The sequence below is a fragment of the Miniopterus schreibersii genome (genome assembly GCF_964146895.1).
Source record: "Miniopterus schreibersii genome assembly, chromosome: 4".
In the NCBI taxonomy this organism is placed as follows: domain Eukaryota; kingdom Metazoa; phylum Chordata; class Mammalia; order Chiroptera; family Miniopteridae; genus Miniopterus; species Miniopterus schreibersii.
Window position 1 is genome coordinate 81,543,490 of NC_138105.1, and position 24,285 is coordinate 81,567,774.

Genomic DNA, 24,285 nt, shown 5'->3' on the forward strand with positions numbered 1-24,285 from the left:
GCCAAGTATGTCTGAATAATGCCAACGTAAGAGGTGCTTGAGAAAGATCTACATTCTCCAGAATTAAAACAAAACAAAAATAATCAAAATAAAACAATAAAAAAGAAAAGCACATGAATTTGGGATTGAGTTTGGAATAGGAGACAGTTTCAGACCTGGTTTAATCCTGAGAAAGATGGGTCCTGAGAAGTACTAACAGTCATGCTTCTTTTCCTCTTCCCCACTGGAGATTCTAAACACTAAACAGACAATAGAGGGTGGCAGTGCATCAAACAGTATTGCTTACATTGCAACAATGGCCGGCGCAGACAGGCAACACCGAGGCATTAGAGAAAGAACAGGGTAGCCAAATGCCATCCTTCTTCCACCAAGCACTGAGCTTCTCAGTTTTCCAAATAAGAATCACATGCTCAAGAACATTTGAATTCTGGAAAATACTCAGGTTTTTAATGCCGCTAGAATGTGTCACTGCCTAAAACAGGGATAGCAATGGTGACATTTGGCTCTTTTATTTTTTTAATCAAAAATGGGGAATTTGGATCTGTAATCTTTAGTGCCATAATCTGCCCTTCTCCCCCCAAAAATTATACGGGGGGGAGGGGGGGAGCGAAATCTTCAGTAAGGAAGAGGTAGAAGGCATTTAGTCACCTTAAAATTTATTTTCATAAGCATGCAGGGCTGATAACTGGAAGAGATGAGCAAATTCACTAAGATCGGAGTAGCCACTCCTAAACATCAAATTCAGAACAATTTTCAAAATAAGAAATTTTACTTTAAAAGTCAACCTCAAAAGCCCCCCAAAACTGTTTTCCAATGAAAACTACTAGAACAAGCTGACCAAAGAATCCAGTCTCATACAACTGGCATTTTTCAAACTACAATACAGAAAACACTAAAAACCAACTACAACTACATAAACAAAACACTAGTCTAAAATGTTCAAGAACATTAAGTCTTAGTTAAAACACTATGCTTCTACCCTAGGGGCTCTCTGAATCTGTGTAACAGCAAGCGGCTCCACAGTATTCTATTTAATATCTCTAAAGAGGACACAAATTCCTAAAAAGATTTTCATCACTGGGCAATTTAGACTTCCTAACACAACTGTGTGATTAACAAGCTATTTTTAAAGGGTGGGGTGGGGGAGGGGAAACAAAGAGGAATTATCTAGGCCATCATTAAATTGTAAGGCAAAAACCATGTCCTGCAATGTCAATACACAGAATACGGATCACATGAGGATAATAGACCTTAGGCGGGGTAGGGGGGGAAAAATGGGAAGGAGAGGGCTGGGAAATGGCCAGAAGATTAGGGTCAAACTGACAAAACTGTAAGATCAGTAAACTTTTTCAATTATATTACCAGGTTTTGCAGTAACAATTAAGAACCTGGATGCTTCAAAGAGAGAAGCTACATAATGTTAAAAAAAAAAAAAAAAAGACAATTTGGGAATGGCAAGATAAGTTACACTCTTATTTTTTTTTAATATTTAGCTCAGCTTTCAACCAAAAAAAATTTAATTTCCTAAAACTTGGTCAGACCAACATTAACATCTCACACATTAACAAATAACACCAGTTCTAATGGTTAATAGCTCCAAGTTGGCATTCATACAGGCAAACAAAGGTAAACATTTATAGCTAGACCTAAAAACATCAAACATTTTCTAATGGTTTAATAAAACAAATGGGAATCTTTCTTCCAAAAACATACAAAACAAAAAAACATAAAAAACAAAAAGCCCCCAAGTTGTCCTGAAGTTGAGAATTTCTATCAGATCATTAGATCATAATATGCTTAGTGCATTGCCAATGCTGCCTGTCTGCCCGAGCTCAACATTGAATCAATCGATAAATAAAGCAATTCACTCAATACGCTAATCATTGCAGAAAAAATTAACACAATTAGTTTCTAACTGCAATCATGCGTCACTAGCTAAAACCCAATCATCCCATAAAGTTCAACCATCCTGAGACCCAATAAACACTAATTTTGTTGTATGAATGTTCATTTCACTTGTTAATATTGTCCTTTGAAAGGGGGAGGAGGGAAGGGATAGAGAACCCACCCAACTTGGCACCCGAGAAACTGTCAACAACTTTTGAAGCAGGCCCAAAAGTTACCCTTTTGAATACAGAAATCCAAGGACTGAAGAAGTCTCATTATGAACCATGCTCAGTCAGCAAATGTAATATACCATGGTGACAGAATAGGTCAGTGGTTTCCACACTGGCACAAGCACATGTGAATAAAAAATAGCTAAAACTGTTCAATAGTTCAGTAACAGATGATTACATGTCATTATAAAGCCCTTGGGAATTTTATATTTCCATATAGATAACTAACCTTCGTTGGCTAAGTTGGAGAAAATTTATTTCAAGTTACTAAGTTAATAGATGTTAGCTCATATTCTTCTAGTAGAATCTTTCAAAGCAATTATCAACAGCAAATTAAAGTCACTATAACTTTTTAAAGATTGAAAGTTTACCAAAGCAATTCCTGGAGTTTTTATTGTGTTCTTTCATGCAAAGTACATTTGACTAACCTTATTACAGTGGCGACCAATACCCATTAGGAAGTTATCTGGTTTAATGTCTCTGTGTATAAAGTTCTTTGTATGCACATATTCAATTCTACTGATCATCTGGGGAAAGAAAAAGGGGAGAGAAAATTGAGTTAAGCAATTTGAATTAAGTGATACAAGAAAGCAAGACATTTGTCAGTTATTTCAATATCTCAATTCTTTTTCAAGATCACAAGTATATTTTAATAACTTTAGAGTTCGCAAAGACAGTGTAAGACAAAATTAAATGAAAAGGGCAATCAGGCTCTCCATTTATCTCCTGACTGGTAGATATCCAAGCATAAACCTATGTCCTTTGGCTTGTTCTTCCAATATTAATGATTATAATAAACAAGGCAGCATCTAGCCTGCAATTTTTAAATTGCAAAGATAATAAATTCAGAATTGTTTCCATTGTAAAAAATTATATGAAGTGAAAGCTAAATCATTACTTTCCACCTCCAATCTATGCCCCACCCTGAGGTAATCTATGTTAAAACAGCCTGGTATACCCAGATCTATTTCCATGTTCTTACATACATACACACACAAACTCAGACATATACATGTACTTGGGAATAAGGAGTGTTGATCAATAGATAAAGCTGTAAGTTGTTATTGCTTTAAACTGAAATAAAAGTATTTTATTCATTTTACTTTTGTTTGCCTATTTCTTTTTAACTACATATCCAAAACACTCCTGGAAATTGGTAGCATACAAAATAAGCATAGAACTTTTATATAAATGAGGACATATATATGCTGGATATTTCCCCTTTTCTGGACTCCCCCACATTTTTTCTCCACACTAATTTAATCATATTCAAAATCTGAATAGTTAACATGTCATTCTGACAAGTTTTTCTTGAAAATTCTGCCAGGTCAAATGGTATAGGTCTTAGCATTCTTTAATGGCTACAAATATTCTATGGTATGGAGATGTTTTCCCAAATCATCCCCAACCCACAGTATTGTCCCACTGTAAGCAGTAACGCTATTAATAAACTTAAATATATCCTACCTTTTAGTGCTTTTATTTCTATGGACTCTAAGTTCCACACAATTACAGGGAGAGTTGCTGGGTTGAAGGTATGTATACTTTAATTTTGATAGGTGCGTTTCAAAACAGGTCATAAGCAATTCATTTTTTGACTAGGAGTATTTGAGAGTATTCTTTTTCCTACCAGCAAAGTGATTTCAGTTCTTTCTACATTTCTATATTCCCCCTAATATATTTAGTTTGGAAATCTGTTCATTTGTACTGACCATTTCAATGTACTCTTCTATAAACTGTCAAAATATATTTTTTTGTCGATTATTCTTCTGACTTGTTCTTTTCTTGTCAATTTTTCAAAAATTCTTTGTATACAACAATCTTTTATCTGTCATTTGTTATGCAAATAGATTTACATTTTTGAAAACTTATCTTTTAACTACAGTATCTCTTCCAAAATAGTTTTAAATTTTCTAATTATCAAGTATGCCTACCTTTTCTGTAAGATAGTTAGAAACTGTATTTGACAATGTTTTCCATATCCAAAGACTGCCAATATTATCTTTCTACCCATATGTTCTTGGTCTTCTCAGTAGTATGTATCAAGATTCTTTTTTTTATTATTATTTGTCCTTATTTTCCCCTGAGCTCTTTTATTACCATGAATATACATTTTAAATCTTCCTCATTTACCCTGACAAATATCTTTTGAAGCCAAATCTGTAATCTCTGGCTTAAATTATTTATACTCTCAAGGAAGTAGATGTATGCAATGTCCAAGTACCACCTTATTGATTAAGGAAGTAAAACAAAACATTTGGCTCACTTAATGTACACATTTGTCTTAGGTAAATAATACCCTTCATTAAACTGTGACTATTAAGTCACTGGGCAAAAGACAATGGCACAAACTACAGAATACTTCAAGTGTTGCCTATCATTTACAGAGCAGGACTTAGCTGTTACCTCCTAAAACATGTTTTCATACAACCCTGAATTATTCAGATCCTTTGCAACCAGTGTACCCAGAATAGACTTCTAACACAGAACCCAGAACATCGTATTTTTCCATTTCTCTACTAAACTCTAAGCTCCTAGAAAGAAGGAACTAGTTATATTTCTTCATACCCCCCTCCCCACAAAGCTAATTACAATAGCAAGCCCTAAATAAATATTTCACTGTACAAATGCCTATGTGTTACTGCGCCTACAGAATATAAAACTTTTATTAGGATTCACCTATATGTCAATAAAAACACATTAAAAGGTTTTTGAACCTTTTAATGTTTGAGCCCGTAACATGCCACAAATAGCACCCTATAATTTACTAATATGTTTAAGCTTAGGGAATATCAGGCGCTGATTACAAAAAATGAGCACTACTTTCTAATCCTCTCAATGTATACTTCCTAAAATTGCGCCTCAATTGCTAATTCTATTTATCATCTCATTTTAATTTTCTTATGATATCTGATCTAAATATTTAAAATGTTTTTCTCTTCCACAGCATTTTTTAAAAAAGGAAATCTTACCCTTTAAAAAATATATATATATATCTTTATTGATTTCAGAGAGAGGAAAGGAGAGGGAGAGAGAAAGAGAGAAACATCAATGATGAGTCATTGATTGAGCCTGCAACCCGGGCATGTGCCCTGACCAGGAATCAAATCCGGATCTCGTGGATCCCAGTTGGACGCTCAACCACTGAGCCACGCCCAGCTGGGCTTCCACAGCATTTTTACACACAGAGTTAACTTGAAGCAATTCCACTTTCATTCCCTTAAAGGTATCTTGACCAAAATTTAAAATTATAAATTTCTTGACATTTACCTATTATTTTTTACTGTATTATCTGTTTCTTTAAGGCTTGTTTCTGATCCCATTCCCACATCTTTAAAACAAATTTTCTTTCTTATTCTCTAAGATAAAAAAAACACAAAACTCTAAGCTCTGGCTTTACAACAATTTAATCTAACCTCTAGCCAATGCATGGATTGAATTCACAGCATCTCTAAAAATTCCGATTTTGCTTAAATTCTACCAATGGTCGCGTTTCCATCACTTCAAAAAATCTTCCTTGATTAAATTATTTCAGTACCATATTTTCCTCAAAAAATATAGCTTTCATAAGGTTCCACACATAACACATAGCATTCAACTTTTTTAACCAAAATTTCAATATATACATTTATCTCTATTTATATGCAGATACTTTGAACCCTTTCTTTAAACACAATCTTATAAGGAAACGTGCTTCATTCAACACTAAAACACACTTCATCTGACAGAGCAGCTTGAAAACTACTAGTCTAGAGGTGAGTGGTAAACCAGTATAATCTGTTTTTTTCCAATACCCACAGAACAACATGTACAAGTCATATCAGAAGAGTACACTTGAATGAATACACCCCACTATTTTACCTTGTTTGCTGATCCTAAAGATTAAACAGTGACACAAGGGTTTATAAACATTTAAATTATCATTAAATAGTGGTGAACAGTTGTATTCTCGGTTTTTTAATTCTCATCAAAATTTCACATACCTGGTCAGCTAACATAAGTACAGTTTTCATTGTGAACCTTCTTGAACAGAAATTGAAGAGGTCTTCAAGGCTGGGTCCAAGAAGATCCATGACTAGCACATTGTAGTCTTTTTCCTGACCATACCACCTAACAAAACAAAAGGGGAAAAGGAAAAGCAAAGGCATTATAAAAAGCTGATTATCAATATCACCAAATTAAAAAAATCTTAAACCTTCAAGTTTTCCCTCTCTGGTTCAGGTGATGAAACCAGTGACCAACTACACTGCAGAACACAAAATAAGGGTAAGGAGATTTTTCTTCTGTCACATGACCCCACTGTCCTATTAAGACAAGACTTGCCTGGTAGCCTTAACACTCCTCTTACCAGGGCAGCTGAAGTCTATACCCATCTGCCACTGATTCCTGTGACCTTGGGCAAATTATTTAATCTCACCTGGTCTTACTTCCTAATTGAAGAAATGAAGAAGACAATGCGCAATGCATATCAGTCATTTCAAAACATTTCAGAAAGCCAAGATCCCTAATATTGTATCTCCTGTCCCGTTCCCTACCAAGTTGAATTTAATTGATATTTACTTGTCCTTTTTCTTTAAAGGAGTCACATTTTTGCTTAGTTTCAGATTATAGAAAATAATCAGTATTACCACAAAGATGACACTTGTTTTCTATAAGGATCATGTTTTCCTTATCCCATGCTGTATTACTGTGGATAGATATACACTTTGTCCCCAATAACTCAAGGAATATCTACTGCTAATCTCAGAGACTTCAAGGACTTGGAATCACTGCAATAAATGATTTCAAGTTTCTATATGACTGTAATTCTTACTTTCCTTAACAATCAACACTACTGCCCTAGCCAGTGTGGCTCAGGTTCAGTTGGTTGGAAGTCCCGAATCAGGGCGTGTGTTGTAGGCAACCAACTGATGTTTCTCTCTCTGATCAATAAAAAAATAAAGAACTTTAAAACTACTCCACAAACATGATACACGAATAACTGCCATCAAACACAAAGAAGAAATTCATTTCACACCCTCTTTGAAGAAACCGGTATCCTGGTGGGGCAAGCTTCTGTTTAACCTTCTAGAAATCTTGCCTACTGGCCTAAGAAAAGCAAAAGATGTGGAAATGGCAGTTGGTCTGCCCTTACTGTACCCAAAACTGTGTACGGTAAGTACTCACTTAATATCGTGAACAGATTCTGTGAGTTTAAGTGAATTAAGCAAAACAAAACATAATGTTAAAAAACAAAACAAAACAAAACAAAACTTTGCCCCCAAAAAACCAAAAGACGTAATGACACAAATTTTAACTCTTGATATAAACAAGAGTTAGTAAGTTCCTATGACATCTCATCAATGTTTTAACAAAATGACATTGAATAAAATGTTGAGAATCTGCTGTACAAGGATGTTCTATAATTTTCCCTCTTCCATCCTTATTTTCCATATGGGAATTCAACGCTTCACATTTGTTCAAACATTTAACTTGAAAGAAAAGCTTGCAGTGGTGAAATAGGAAGAGGTGAATTAAACATAACAAATGATAATATTAAAAGGTAAATGATGAATAGTGAATAGGTTATGTTCTCCTTTTCTTTTTCCCACTCGTTTTCCTCTTCTATTACATAATCACAGAGGCAAATCTGTGCTCAAGAGCTGTCAGGAACTTCAAAAATCAGTTCTTGCAACTATACAAGCCCAATAAGAGTTGTAGCAAAATTTAAACATAAACCTAGTTTATCCAGGTTCTAAAAAAAGAGAACTTATTCTATCCAAGAACAACAAATCCAGAGAGAGTGAAGGCAGTGAGCAAAATCAAAGCAAAAGGGAAAGCATAAATCAACTCTGATAAGACCACATCTCCTCTCTACATCAGCAGACTTACACCAATGGCTTGCTGGCAAAGCTGCAATAAAGCAACCACCCAAGCCTAAATCCAAGCCTGAAATGTAGCGCAGCTGGGCGTGGCTCAGCTGTTGAGCATCCACCCAGGATCCAGGAGATTGGGGTTCGATTCCCCGTCAGGCCACCCGCCCGGGTTGCGGGCCAGACAGCCGATCAATGACTCTCTCATCATTGATGTTTCTATCTCTCTCTCCCCCTCCTTTCCTCTCTCTGAAATCAATAAAGATACGTTTAAAATAAAATTTTAAAAACACACATTAAAAAAAATAGTTTTTATGGTACATTTTTCTCCTTACTTGCTTAAGTGTACAGACATATCCACTATTCTCAATGTGAAGATAAATCAGCCATAAAAAAATAGCTAAAAAGTAAATGTTTCAAAGGCTTTTTCCTCCATGGAATAACCATGCATTTCTAAAATAATTAGAGCTTCCTGCTCTGTGTATATTGTTCATACTTCCTTCTGGTCTCAAGGAATATGTAACACAGCTTATTTCTCTAAAGCTAACACCTCATATCCTCCCCATCTGTGCTTTCCACCTGTCTAACTCATCCAGACATTATTGTACACAGATTAGAAGCCAGGAACAGTCTTCTGCTTATCCAAATCTTACTTACTCAGTTTCTACCTTCACCTCTATGCTTCCCACTTCTACTCTGAGAGCTTCCAACTTTCTATTGCATACCAAAAAAGTACCTTACGGTCTGAAGAATATGCTAAGAGAAGGCAAGGTCCACTTCTCTGTTCTCATCTCCTTTCCCCTCAACCTATATCCAAACTAAATCTAGTTTAAAAATTAAGACACACATAAAAGCACAAATGTAAGATGATACATTCACCAGTCACTGGGGCAGATAAAAATGTTAACAGAATTCAGAAAACCAAAACATCATGGGAACTAAATTTGTGCAAAGAAGCCTCATGGAAATGATCTATTACAGGTCACAGCCTGAAGGAGGGACAATATTCTGAAAGGGAAAGGTAGAAAAGGGCGTGCTAGGCAGGAGCACAAACAGACCTATAGAAAGGAGAGTCAAGGTGGCATAGTTTCAGGCTATAATATAGACTTTTAAATGCCAGGCCAAAGTTTTTAAATTCTTCAAATAACTGGGGGAATTGTCAATAGAGTGTGGCTGGAACATAATATAATTATTTTAGGGTTAGCCTTGGCATCAGTATGCAATATGAAAATCCAAAGTAGGGGAAGAAATGACAATGACATGGGGACCAATTAGAAGTGTTATATACATTCCAGTTGGAGATTTGAGGCAAGGGGTTTCTTTTTTTGAGAACTCTCTTTATAAAAATGGAAATATCTTAGAAAAGAAATTACTAAAATAAAATATTTTAAGTGTTGCTATAAGACCTGAAGTCTTCCAAGAACAACAAATCAGTATAATTAGTATGCAGTTCTGCCGAAAACACCCAATTAAGTTCCATTCCTATGATTAGGACAATAATAACAGAAAAAAATACATTTGTTTAATGCAGGTCTTCTCCTTCTATCATCTTGATAGGCGTGATAGTTAATTTTATGTCAACCTGACTGGGCTAAGGGATGCTAACTAAGTAAACCATTATTTTGGGGTATCAGTGACAATGGGCATGTGAATCAAGAAGATTAACATTTGAAAGTAAAGAAGATCATCTTCCCTCAAGTGAAGGGGCTGAATTAACAAAAAGGTGGAGGAAGGGAGCATTCACTCTTCCTGACATCCACACTTACTGTTCTCAGGCCTTTAGGTTTGGACTAAAACTACACTGGTTTTCCTAGGCCTCCAGCTTTCAGACCAACAGATCACAGGACTTATCTCCATTAACTGTGTGAGCCAATCCCTCCTAATCTCTTTCAGTATATCTATATATAATCCATTGGTTTTGTTTCTCTAGAAAATCCTAATACAACAGAAGCAGACACTGTATCTATCTTGTTCACAACTCTATATTCCCAGCATCCAGCACAATGCCTTATACACAGGAAATGCTGAATTAACATTTGCTGAATTAAAGAATGAAAAGCCAAATAAGAGGCCCTTAAAATGCTAAGTGCTTAATGTCACAGATAAGGAAAACAAAAGCAGGAATGCAGAATACTCCCAGCACTGAAAGTTTAAAGTCAACAGTAAGCACCTACTCATCTTTGATTCAAATAACCCAAATAATTATAAAAGTTGAAAAGTGACAGTATTAATAGGCAAATGTCTTTTCCTATGCCATTTATCTTCCCATCTTTAGGGTATTAATGTCAGTCCTCACTGAACAATTAAAAAGTATAAGCACTGAATCAGTGCCGTAAGTACCCATTTTCACAGCATCTACATTTTCAAGACACTGTCTCTTAAATTTTTCCTTTTTATTAGGGTAGAGAATCTAAAGGACCTGGTCTAGTACAATATTGTTGAACTCTAAGGACTAGCTCAATTCCACTAGACTGCTATTGCTAACAGTTCCAGCCAACCTGCTCTCCTTTATCTGCATTTCTTTTAATGCTCCTATACATTAATATTTATGTGTGCCATTCTTAACAGTATAATTTGGCCATTCATGATAGAGATACAGTCCTAAAATTATGGATACTCGTTCTTCTCATTCTTAAACAGTGCCCAAACTACCATGAGTCAAAGAAATTACCTACAGGCAATTCTTGCTAATCTTTTCCTATAGCACTCTTTCTTCCAGTTTCTTATTGTAATGATGTCATGTTGGCTTTTCCTTTTTTTTTTTTTTTTATGCGTGTGTGCTTGTGTTTTGTGGTTAACAATTCATTTATAGCAATTAAAGGCAGTTCCTTATCCCCCCTCCCCTCCTAAATTACCAGATTCCAAAAGTAAGGAACCCTCACCCACAACACATGGCCATCTATTCTCAAGCTAAATTCCTGAGTCTCTAAAATCACCAATCCTTCTAGTACTGCAGTCATTTGTTGATTACTCCTGAAAGTTGCAAGCCATCTACGAACTTAAGCTCCATCTTACTAATGGCATTCATCATCAAAACAGAACCCATAATGCAAGACAGGTTCAACTCCACTTCCATTCACGGTAACTCTTCAGCCCTTCTGAAAGACAACTAGACACCAGCCTAAATGGGAGTTACCTCCTGGTTTTCTACTATTCCTTGGTAAACAAAACTGCTGTGTAACTCACTCTCCTTAAGCTTCCCTTCCCATATTTGCTCCTTAGATTTGTGGCCTTCATTTTATTTTGAACATAAGGAACCTAGAATTTAATTATCTAAATCTGATTTCTCCTGCCATAAAAATTTAAGAGCATCAATTTCCTCCTCTTGCAATTTTACACTTAAAATATAATTCAGATTTTAAAAGGTCAGTAACATGTAATTTTTCATCCATAATCCTGTTTGGATTTATAACTTGCAAAAATACCTTTGAAATTATTTGGGATCCATAACATTTTCACTAGAAAAAGACACTCAATGCTGCTATTTGGCTACCGCAGGAACTAAAAAATCAGGTGTAATAAAGAAAAGAGACACTGTAGAATACAAGCAACTAAAACCATAAATACAAATACAGATTAAATTGATTTCTTTATCCACAGTGACAACTTATTTAGACACAAACTGTGGGAAAAAAGCCAGTTTTAGCTGTTGGTATGTTGTTCAGAGTAATAATTCTGACAACATGGTAACTTCATGAAATTTTAGGTATTAATTCAATCTTCTCCTTCACCAAACCTTTCCCAGAACTGTTCAATCTTTTTTAACTAGCTGATTTTCTCACCTTTATAATCTCACACCCCTGGGGAAGACATTAACAAGCATGGAAGTAATTTAAAACAGAACAAGACTAGGAAGGAAAAGAAAATATTGGAATCCACCAACTGTGAGACCAATCAAATGTATTTAGCCACAATTACTAAGAACTTGTGCCATGGGGGTGGGGGTTGTAGTAACTTATTCTACACTAAGAGTTCTAAATCTTTTGGGTACCATGGACCCTTCTCTTTTCCCCCACCTTCTGCAGTCTGATGAAGCCTATAGATAGGTCCCTTTCTCAGAATGTTTTAAATGCAGAAAGTAAAATACACAGAAATATAAAAGAAACCAATTATATGTAAAAATCAAGCTGCCATAAAATTACTTTAAAAGCAACAGACATGTCTCTCTCACATGGACGTTTCTATTTCTCTCTCTCCCCATTCCACTCTCTCTAGAAATCAATGGAGAAAATGTCCTCTGGAGGATTAAAAATAAACAAACTTTTATATAGTAATATACATGTAGTTTATTAATGCATTAAGAAGATATAAGGGCAGATCTAATTAGTACTGTAATTTTGAAGTAGTGACAAGTGTAAACAACATTTTGAGATACCTGTCACAATGTGATATAAAAATATCTGTGATTTCCATTGGTGACACAAAGCCATAGATTGGGGGTTTCTTGCATACATCTCTAATAAAAATAATTCAGCTAGAGGCTCATGAAAATAAAGATGTAACTTTTTTTCCTATCCAAACTCACTGACCTCTTAGAAGGTAGGAGTGGGGGGTTATCTCTGAACCAGGTTAATTAAGAAATCATGCTCTAAACCAATTTTTAAGGTAAATAGACTGCAGAATCAGACCTAAAACTTGGGCATCATCATCTGTGTATGATTTACACAGAATTCTGTCAACTAGTACGATTCATTTTCCTTCTTCATCCTAACCCTTCTAATTGTCATTCCTAATCCTTGGCTCAAAATATCATCCCTAAGATCCTTAAATTATGCTGCAACATTCTCATTTCTGTCTCCTTGTTCCTTGCCCTTTGCCTTCAAAGATGCACAAATGTTCCTTAACTTGAAAAATTCACTACCCACTACTCAATAACATCTACTTATTTGTGATGGAGAGACTGGTGCTGAGAGGGAAAAATTATGGGGACCCAATCTATCTTTTAAAGGGAGGTATTAGGGAAAGCATCTTTGATGAAGAATGGTTGATTCTTGAAGCATAAATGGAAGGAGGCCAGGTGAGGGGCTGGGTGAGGGTTAGCTTACCTGAGGCTTGGTATTCACAAGAAACGGAAAGTAGCCAGCATGGCTGATACATAGTTGAAACAAGATCACCTTATTTTCTTCTTTACCAATTAACTTGTTAAAACCCACTTTATACCTACCATCTTACTCTCTATTTTTTTTCTTGGTTTCCAGTAAAATGGTTAATCATGATCATACTACCCCAAATTTTATTTCAAAGACACAAATAATCTGATTTTTGTCAGTCTTTGTTGTCATTGCTCTAACATTGGCAGTGGTGGTATGGAAGATGGAATGTGGAGAACTAGTCACTTCAGGAGGATACAAGCATTAAAATATACTTTCCCTGCCTGGCCAGGCATGGCTCAGCAGTTGAGCATCGATCTAGGATCCAGGAGATCTCTGGATTCCCGGTCAGGGCACATGCCCGGGGTTGTGGCCTCAATCCCCAGTCAGGGGCGTGCAGGAGGCAGCCGATCAATGATGACTCTCTCACCATTGATGTTTCTCTCCCTCTCCCTTCCTCTCTCTGAAATCAATAAAGATATAGTTAAAAAAAAAAACCACACCAAAAAAACACCTCAGCTACTTCAATTCTTAAGATTAGGCTTTCAAAAAAAAAAAAATACACACACACACACACACACACACACACACACACTTTCCCACTAAGAAATGGACAATAGACCTATAGTTTTCAACAATACCAATTATAAAGACTTGATCAAATCTTTTCTAATAGGCAAATATATAGAGACAGAGAGTAGATTAATGGTTGTATAGGGCTGGCAGAATATGGAAGACAGCTTGCTAATGAGTTCAAGGTTTCTTTTAGGGATGGTGAAAATATTCTAAAGTCAGATTATGGTGGTTGCACAACTCTGCAACTATACTAAAAACCAATAACTTGTACATTTTAAATGGGTCAAGCTTTATGTATATAAATTGTTCAATAAAACTGTAAAAATTTTCCCAAAATTGTGTTCCTCCAGTCTCCAAATACTTATTAAGCACCTATTATGTGTCTGATACTGCAGAAAAGTGCTTAGGTATCTTAAGGTCTAAGAACAGATAAACTATAAATGACAAAAGCAATGTGAAAGCAACAACAAAGTAAATACAAAATATAGAAGAGGGAGCAATTTATTCAGAGAAGATAAAAGGGGAGATTTCCTAGAAGAGTTAGTACCTGAGTTAAACTTTAAAAGATGCCTGAATTACTGTGTTAGTTTCCTAAATACTTAACCAGTTCCAGTAGTTAACCTATGGTTTCATGGAACCATTTCTCTGCTACGAAAACAAATGTTCCTACCCCACCATCTACCAAAAAGGGGAAAAGTTTCATATCTTCTATCAGATTCTTTAATTTTATACATTTATCCCCTCACCAGACTGCCCTCAGACCATACCCTTGAGTCAACAGTTATTTACTATGCATCATTATATACTGGGCTTCATTCCATAGCAAAACCCCAAACCCTTTAAAATCTCATTTCCTGTCTGTCTCTTGGATGTATATTACCCCTTCCTAAAAACTGACTTCTTTTGACTTCCACAGCCCATTATCCCAACTCTCCTCTTGCTTAACTTTGAATTCCACCAGTCATTCTCAATTTACTTTCTCTACTATCTCTTCTATGCTGATCTTGTTGAGATCTAACCCTGGTCCTAAAACCCTTGCGTAAGTTTAATTCTGTATTTTCTGCTACTAACTTAACTATATAAGAGCTAAACTTGGGATATCCTGTCACTTTAAACTCAACATGTCTTTTCATAAAAGCCACCTAAGAACCAAAGTTTTGCCACCCCAAAATATGCCTTTGGGGATATTGATTTAAGCTGGTTATTAAGAAAGAAGACTCAGAATGAACCTTTCACCCTCCCCTTTACCTGCCTAAAGAAATGCAGATAGAAACACCTGCTTAAAGGAAGGGCACAGTATCTTAGCATCCTAATATAAAATGTGGCAGTGGGAGAAATCTAGCAAAGTGTGTTTGAACTTTCTTCTGTGTACCATTGTTTCTGGGTGGCCAACAAGAATTTGTTTACCACCTTTGCTCTTGTCATCTGCTTGCCAACTGTGGGTTTAAGATCCCAGGCCCTGCCCCCATTTCTCCTCTGTCCAAAAGGTCATATAAAAACCTCAACAGCCCAGTGCATCTTTGGGTATCATATTTTTATGGCACCCCTGGATACACATTTTCTCCAGTTAATCTGTCTCATGTTAACCTGATGATCAGCTCAGCCAGAACTTAGAAGTGGGAGAAAAGTTACTTTTTTACCCCCCATAAAATATTATGAATCATGCCTGTTTACCCAGCACTATGCTAACACATAAAAGATACTTCCAACAGCAAGACATGGTTCTTTCCCTCAAGAAGTTTCTAGAATGCTTCCTTGTAGGAATGCATCTGAGAAGTGAATAAACGATTTCACATATTGGTTTTCAGAAATCAAAGCATTTGATTGTATGAGATTACAGTGTACTTTCCAGTACTGTTTCCTGGTATAGGGTTTCCTGTATTAACCTCCTAATTCATTGGAGGATAAGAATCCAGCCTTATCAAATTATAGTTATAAGATTGGGGTTGGTGCGTGTGAACAGGGAAGCACTGTTATTAATCTGTGAAATATGGTGCAGTACAGTGGCTACTAAACTTTGCTGCACACCAGAAACAACACAGCGTTTATAACGTGATGATTAAGTCATACCCCAAAGCAATTAAATCAAAATAAGCAGCTCAGGTTAGTTAGAAGCCAGGTATCAGTATTTTTTTCAAGTCCTCCAATATGCAGCAAAGTTTGGGAATCATTGGTACAATGGAAAGGCAGCAAGATCTATTCAAATAACACATTAGCTATATGACTTTAAGCAAATGAACCACTCTGACTCACACAATTTATATGAAACCCCAACTTAAGAGGATTGCGGTAATGATTCAATGAGACCAGGACAATGCCTGAATAATGGTCAACTATTTTTTTCTTGCATGTAGACATAAAAAGGAATGTTGGCCACACTGAATTCAACCAACTACCCATTTATTTCAAAAGTATATGTCAATGTGATGAATAAAAGGTAACTATACATTAAAGTCAGAACACATCATTACTGCATCAAAGAATGAGACATCTTTTATCCTATCATCCCATCAATTTACATAATGCATTAAAAAAAAAAAAACACCTCTAAGACCTTGTTGGTCTTACAAAATCTCTTTTATAAATGAATGCTGACATTACAAATTCTAGACTTCATTCCAGGTTCAAACCTATATGACATCACTGACAGAATCATAACTCTCATTGTAACCTTTCCCATTTCCCACTATATTGAGGATCAGAATGCACTCTTCAGCTAAACCTTTTTTGTACAGCACTTCCAAAGTGCTCATTAAAACACACTCCATAGTTAACTGATAACTTATAGATCAGAAAAAAGCAGTATTCTAGCTCTTCAAAAGAGAACAAGGCAAAGAGCTCAACTGCCACGAAGTATTCACCACCCCACCTGATTATTTTATTAGATAAATCTGATAGTATATTTCATGTCCATAAACAGATTACTAACCTGTAGTCATGCATAGACTAATAACATCAAATCCAAGAAAAATATGTAACTAATCCAAAAGACCAACTTTAAAATATTCTTTATCTCAACAGGAAGTGTGCGTTACACCAGTGCACACATTTGTTAAAACTAACTCAATGGCACATTTAAATCTGTGCATTTCACTCTATAAATTATATCTCATTTGCTATTAAGGTACTCATTTAATCTCAGAAAAACTTCTGTTAAACTCAAGGACTAATTTTAATATAAACAGAACAAGTGTAAAAGATTCAATTTGTAGTAAGTGCTTCGAATTCTAGTTTTGTTGTTCTTGACATTAAAGTTCTTACTATAAACACTGATAGATGAGAAAACCTTACTAAATGCTACTTTAGGTACAGCTTAAATATATTTTGAAACAAAATGATCTAGCTCTAAAAATAAACCAAGGTAGTAAGATCCATGTACTATACTACACATGGGTTCACAAGTATTTACTCCAATTTAAAATACAAATTAACAATGTCCAACAGAAGTTCTCATCCTGCAATTCATGGACTCAAAAGGGAGAATAAGAATTATAAGCATCTAGTTAAATAATAACACGAGCAACAGATTACTTACATTTATAGGAGAGCTTTTCAGTTTCTCTGTATGAGGCCAAATGCCACAAAGTGAAGGAGGCAAAGTATGGCTCTGAGGCATCAAATGAAAAGGTGTAGGGCATGTGAGTGGGCATGATTTGACCTTGACATAAAGGTGAAAATGGTTCACAGGAAAATTCAGAGTTAGGTGACTCCAGTACCCTCTGAAAGGCAATAGTCTAATTTGTATCATGAGGTATTGGGCTATATCTCTCAGGTTTCAACCAGTTCAAAAATGCTACCTAAGCATCATTACATCATTCCATAACTAGGACTCCATTATAAGCCAATATAAGCATCCTTAGTATACTGTGGATTCAGTTACCCTATGAATTAAAATCACATTTCTCGTGCATTCAGTGATCTAATAAAGACATACTCGGTACAAATGTAATCTTCGTTCTCTGATAACAGCATTAGAATTTATTTACAAGATATATCCTCAGTGCCAAAAAGCTAAGATTAAAATTTAAGCTGCTTTTAAACACTGAAGAGGAAGGATTAACTAGTACTTAAAAATATCTTCTAGAATACTTGACATTCAGAGGGCCAAAAAAAAAAAAAAAGTTAAAAAACAAGGTAACAATTCTCCCATGCCCTTCCCAACTTCTTTATTCATGATTTTCTTATAAAATTCCATTAATTTACTTCCTTCTAAATGATAACCTATGGCTTCCCTGATGGAGATGTCATTTTAAAGAATCTTTAGTGACCTCTCATTACTAAATAACATTCAAAGGTAAGATCGAGACATGACATCAAACTGTGATGAAATGCTTTCTAGCTACTATCTGAAAACAAGTCTTAAAATGTCAGAGGTGAAACTTATGAGATCAACTAGGCCTGTGACTTTTATTTTCTTTTTAAAAAAATATATGTATTGATTTCAGAGAGAGGAAGGGAGAGGGAGAGAGACAGAAACATCAATGATGAGAGTCACCGATCGGCTGCCTCCTGCACCGCCCAGAGTGGGGTGGAGCCCACAATCTGGGCATGTGCCCTGACTGGAAATCCAACCAAGATCTCCTGGATCCTAGGTCAATGCTCAACCGCTGAGCCACCCCTGGCTGAGCAGTGACTTTTCTTTAAGTAGGAAACTTGTTTGAACAAATCCCTACCCCAAAAACTCATATGCAAAATGGTTTTTTCAGAAGAGTAGGAAACCCTAAACCTTTCTGTCCAGCACTCTCCTTTCCCACTCCAACAAAATAAGAAAATTACTAAGTTGGTAATATTCTTTTTATTTCATACATGAGGAAAATGACAGGCTCAAAGAGGTTAAGGGACTGACTAACCCCAGTCATCACTGCATGGCAGGTCTAGAGCTTAGTTATACCATAATTGCTTCTTTAGAGAACACATTAACTCAGAGTGTCACAAAGAAAGGGAGGATTGTAAAAGAAATACAGTAATTTTAATTGAGCTCCCAGAGGCCAATTCACAAGGTCCAAGGATTTTAGTTTCTTAAAAATATTAAGAGACTGGTAATCCTCTCATTTTTGCTCTTTACACTGGATGCTATGTCTCCAGGTAACAATAGATACCTTAATAAGAACCTTACTAGGTAAAATCTTACTTTATAAAACCTCCCAATATGGATGAATCAGGTCTGCTATGTAAGTCAGGTAGTTTTCAGCCCCTTTAAAAGGATCTATCAAAGTATATTAAAGAAAATGAGGGATGAAGTGGGAATGGGGAATGGAATGATTAAAGTATAAATGCAGCAAAATCTAAATTTTTAAAATTAGTGTCAACACGCCTTAAACAATGGATAAGATATAGATTGCCTTAAAATCAATTTAATTCACTATTTACTAAGTAAATATTTGCGTGTATATGATAAGTAGGTGATGTGGAAACAGTGGGGAAGCAGCACGGGATGGGAACATGCTGCCCACCCAAATAAGGACTTATGTAAATCTTTCTTATCCTTTCTGCTTCAGCAACCAATGAACCACCTTTGTGTCTATGTACTGACTACCACTCCTAAAACAAATTTACTCATTCCCCACCCTCACCCAATTACTACATTCTGCCTGAGACTACTCCCAGAAGCCACACTATTCTTGGACATCTGCCCCAACCAGTTCACCAAGCTCTCTTCCTTAGAGCCAGATCCTGAAATCCCATCTCCTCTCTCAGAAAGCCTTAACTTGAAAGCCAGGTTAATCTCTTTAGCTCTACCCACAGACAGTTCATAACTACCACAACTCTCTGTGCACATCTAATAACAGAGGCCTATTAGTTTGTTCACAAGTTAATTTCCTTTATTCTTTGTTTATTCAGCATATTATCTATTGCCCTTGTTGATCTGTACCAGTGTTGTTATTAAATAAAAGCTACTGGATAAAAGGGCATGTATTTAATTTGGGTTTAGCACTGAAAATGCCAGGTGTTTAATGCTTTTTTCCCCCTTAATGCCTTTTAAAAATGATTTCAAATATATTAAATACAACCTGATTTGTTAAATTTATAAAATCTAACACAAATTTTACCTCATATATGACTGCATTTACATGAAATTCTCGGAAAAACTAGTGATGAAAAAAAGCAAATCAGTGGAGGCCAAGGATGGAGATTACATGCAAAGGGAAAAAGAGTTTAAAATTTTTAAGCTAATGCAACTGACATTTTCTTTGAGAAGGAAAAACTTAGGTATTTTAATCAAAACTTTCATTCTTCCACAGTACCAATTTATTTTCCCACAATGCAGAGTGGTTTTTGTTTTGTTTTTAGGTATGGGAATCATTTAAAATCTCAAATCTGGATCATTTCAGATTTCACATTCATCTTTATCTCAAAAGATAAACCTGGGATTTTCTTCCAAATAATTTACTTTATCACTTAACAACCAATAGAACATTTCATCATTCAATTTCTCCACTTAAAATGTCTATCAGCATTGGAAATTGTTTGAGGATAGTGTTACTTTTGTTGTTTCCACATCAGAATGAATGTATGTAATCTAGTCTGTAATTCAAGATTGGAGGAATAGAAATCGGAATAGAAAAAGAGGCTACAGTAAATACCAATTCCACTTCTCAACTATTTCTGGATCTTTGTTATTGAGTAAGTTGGAAAATCGCTGGGCTTTAAGCTATATTTTAGTCTCTATTCTAGGAAAGGACTCTGATCTCAAAAGCCCAACTAATCTAAAATCCTTTAAACATTTAAAAGAATCCAGTCTCTTTATTTGGTTAACTTTTATTGATTACTATTTACTATTTGCCTTCAGCCCCTCCCCAAAGGCCTCAGCCTCCCTGATGTGACCGATGAGTAACTGACCAAGTAACTCAACAGGTTAAAGTTACTTATCAAACTGTTTTCGTGATTAAGCTTTCTTTTAATACAATTGAGATCTGAGTAAATTTCAACATAGTGCTGTGCTCAAACTGCCTTTGCCATTACCCATACATATTTAGGGCACAATGAAATGTAGCCAACACTGCCATTCTTGAAAGGGTAATTAACACCTTTAAAAGGACTCTGAAGGATTTTGCATAGTATAATTTAATAATTTCACGTCGCATCTGCTGCAGAGATCACAGACTGTCATTATGCCATCTCCTTCCTTGAACCCCACCACCGCCTGCGGCTTTATTCTTGGCTTTTCAAAGGTTTATTCCACTCGAGCTGCTAAAGGGGTAACCAAGGAAGCTTCACTTGAGAACTCAAGCACAGAAAAGGGCAGGAAAATGCGGTTGAGTCACGTCGTTCCGCCATTTTCTAAGCGGAGGAGGAAGACATGTTGGAACAAAAACACAACAAAAGAGCAGCCATTTCCCAAGCCAGCTCCAATAGCAACCCGAACTGCCTGAGCCGGGTCACGTCGGCACCTCCAAATCCACTTCACTGGACAAACTTAAGCACATCAGAGGTGCCCGATGTAAAGAAAGCAGCCGCTAACCCTTCCGGGTAGGGATCAAAGATGACCTGCAGACTTACTTAACTGCAAATGAAAGCCTCGGGAAGAATGACGGAAGCCAAACGGAGCAGAGTGTAACAAACTGAAAGTCTAAATTCAGTTGGCAAACTGCAATTTACTCAGTGATTGTGGTGACTTACGGTTCAAAGGAAACCACCGGATAAAGGCAATACAGGTAACTCAAACACCAAGACCCGGATGCAACTGGTCCTGTTACCTGCCTCGGCCCATTTCCCCCATTCCGGACTTCCCTCAGAAGATCGCCTGTGTGCTTTTGGGTTCTTACCGTATGTGGGGGATGCCAACCCCACCCTGAAGAATCTTATAGAGTTTGCTCTCGTACAGCAACTGCGGATGCCTGGCCTTCTGAGATTCTAGCTTCACTGCCACTTCCTGCAGGGGAAAGAGGGGATAATGGCATCAACATCCTTGTGGGTTCAATGTCACTTGGGAAAGGAGGGGACACATTAGCAAAGCTCCGACTCGCGCCTAGAAGATGAAAGTGGGAGGCTGAGAAGAGAAAGCTCTCTTTGTAATTATAAAAGGAGGCTCCAGCCTCAAAGGCCTCTTCAGGGAGTAGTGACGAAATCGGCTAGTCCTCTAAAGTGCAGAAAAATGATTCACCCAGAAAACGTAATGAGAGGTTATGAAGAAACCGGGCGATCGGAAACCGTCCTTACTGGAACAAGAAGCCCAGTTGTATTAAATATATACACGTATACGTAGGGATCACAGAAATAGGATTTTGCCGTTTTCACCTTAAACGACGAAAAAAAAAGTTAGATTATGGTACATTTTTAACGAGCTGGGAAACTTCCTAATTCACCCAAGCTTTCTATCGTGTTTCTTCCCTTTTAGGGAAAGAGCGTGGGAGAGGTTCCTAAGCCAGGGAAACTGGCTCCCTCTGGACTCCCCCAGTGCGTGTGTTTGGTGGGAAAAGGCTCGAGCGGTTGCGGGGGGTGGGAGGTGAGGGCAGGCGAAGCGCCGTCGCGAACCCCACCCCAAGAGATTACCTCGCCATTGGTGATGTTGATCGCCAGGTAAATGTCCCCGAAGGAGCCAGACCCGATCTTCCGCACCAGTTTATATTTCCCTCCGACAATGAATTCGGCCTTGGAGCCGCTGCTGCTCGCCATCCTGAGAGACGAAGACGGGGGCTGGGGCCAAGCCCCGACACCTCTGAGAAGAGGACAGAGACCTCTGGGCTCGTCCCCTGAGCAAGGCTGCGGAGGAGGGCGGCAGGAAACGGAAAACGTTGGCTTTTGGCGTCAGAGGGCCCAGAATCCGCCAAGGGGAACCTGATCGCCGCCGCTCAGTCAGGTTTCTTTTTGCCAGGTTGCAGTTTGTGAGGGGTTCTCGCAGTTCCCAGGCTGGGCCACTTGTTCCCGGGCGGCCACCACTGCCTCGCTTTCGCGGCGACGTCGCGGGCTGGAAAAGGGGCGCGGTGAGTTAGGGCAGTGATACCGCTGCCACCACTGCCGCCGGCTCCCGCCCGGAGGGACCCCTGTCACTCCGCCGACGCCGCCATCTTGTTACTCCCGCTCCAGCCAACGCAAAATGCCCCCAGTCCCCGGGAGCCGCTTCTTCACGGCGCAGAGCAGTCTGGGAAAGAGATCTCAGGCACTAGCCTGGGAGGGTCGGCAGCGAGAAGAGGGCGGAACCGGACCCGCGAAAGTCCGGGCTCACGCTCCGAACGTCACCTCGGCACCGCCCAACTGCTCATGCGCACTGAAGCCCTGCTGACTGCGCAGGCGGGTCGTGGCCTCTCCTCACCCGCGCCCCAGGCTCATTTCACTTCCGGTCGTCGGGTGCTCCACTCTTGCTACCTGTTTGTTGCTGACCTCGGTCACGCCCACCTCTGGAAGCCGCGCGCCCCAGGCCTCCGGCGCAGTTAGAGAGGAGTTGCCTTCATTTCTCGTCTAAGATGTACTCTTCAGGTCTTGGAGTTGGGTATTGACCTTTGCTCTTGGAGGCGGTTTTAAACCTTTGATCTTTCCGCCACTCCCCCGGCCCCGCGACCAGCCTGTTCCAGCCCAATTTCTGTTTTGAAAGGAGCTGTCGCCTCTGGTGGAGAGGAAGAGAAAAGCAGCCCTGGGCTGGCTAGGTTTGTTCAGGGCTCCCGATTTTTGCGAAATCTAGCTGATTAGTCTTAATAATTAGAATTCTGCTCTCTACCGAGTGTTGGAGACCGTCTTTTTACAGAAGGGGAAAAGTGGGAAAGCAGGAATTACCTTGCCGCCCTATGTCCTTGTTGCCTCACTGGTACGTTTCATCCCCAAGAAAGAACCTAATGTCCTATGCATAGTTTTACTGGCAGATATGATTAACAGAAAATAAAATTATAACCTTGGAAAAAAGCCTGCACATAAAAGTTCTTATGTCTTCCCCCCCCCCCAAAAGACCTCGAAAGAATATCTTAGTAGTGTTGAAAACTGCAGCATTGACCCAAAAAACAGGATAGAAATAACTATTACAAAATAAAATTGACAACATTTAAAACTTTACACGGTAGCCCTGCCAGTGTGGCTCAGTTGGTTGAGCGTCATGAGCATTACCCGGTGCACCAGGAGGTCGCTGGTTCCGCTCCAGGTCAGGGCACACGCCTGCTCCATCCCCAGTAGGGGGCGTGCAGGAGGCAGCCAATTGATGTTTCTCTCCCTTTCCCTTTCTAAAGTCAATAAAAACTGCCAAGGGCGCGTAGCTTAGCGTTCGTTAAGCATCAACCTATGATCCGGGTCGATCTCCCTTCCATTCTGGGTCTGGGAACATGAGCGGGTTGCAGCCTCCATTCCTAGCAGGGGGCGTGCAGGAGGTAGCCCACCAATGGCTCTCATCATTGATATTTCTCTCTCCCCCTCTCCCTTCCTCTCTCTGAAATCAATAAAATATTTTTTAAAAGTAATAATAAAATCAATTAAAAATATTTTTAAAAAATACACTAAACATTTGTCAAAGAATCAGATCTTGACCACATTTTGGTTTACAAAATTTGGCCTGGGAAAATCGGTTTTGTTAGTAACGATGATTACAAAACAAAATTCCGCAGTTGATGCTATTATCTAATATCAATCAAACCCTGATGAATGAATTCAACCCTGAATGATTAAATCCTCAGTTATAAAAATTGAAACAGAAAAATCTATCTCAAAGTAATTTTATTAAAATGGAAA

At 37.8% G+C, this 24,285-nt stretch overlaps 1 protein-coding gene and 1 long non-coding RNA gene across 7 annotated transcripts in view; one reads left to right on the plus strand and one right to left on the minus strand.

Moving 5' to 3' along the window:
* CSNK1A1 (casein kinase 1 alpha 1) overlaps positions 1-23,169 on the minus strand; it is a 42,602-nt gene extending 19,433 nt beyond the window's left edge. For 3 of the 6 annotated variants that reach the window (XM_081136314.1, XM_081136312.1, XM_081136313.1), the window contains exons 1-5: positions 22,129-22,828; positions 21,402-21,508; positions 6,101-6,227; positions 2,546-2,644; positions 156-239 (exon numbers count right to left, since the gene is read on the minus strand). In XM_081136314.1, the coding sequence (XP_080992440.1) occupies positions 156-239; positions 2,546-2,644; positions 6,101-6,227; positions 21,402-21,508; positions 22,129-22,251 (540 nt within the window). In that variant the 5' untranslated portion in view covers positions 22,252-22,828. Of the gene's footprint in view, positions 1-155; positions 240-2,545; positions 2,645-6,100; positions 6,228-21,401; positions 21,509-22,128 lie in introns of all 6 variants that reach the window. The other 3 variants (XM_081136315.1, XM_081136317.1, XM_081136316.1) reach the window with 1 other exon arrangement.
* On the plus strand, positions 10,739-22,301 carry LOC308556758. Its single transcript, XR_013998754.1, has 2 exons — positions 10,739-13,364; positions 18,266-22,301. It is a non-coding gene; the product is annotated as an uncharacterized lncRNA (long non-coding RNA).
* Positions 23,170-24,285: the final 1,116 nt, after the last annotated feature.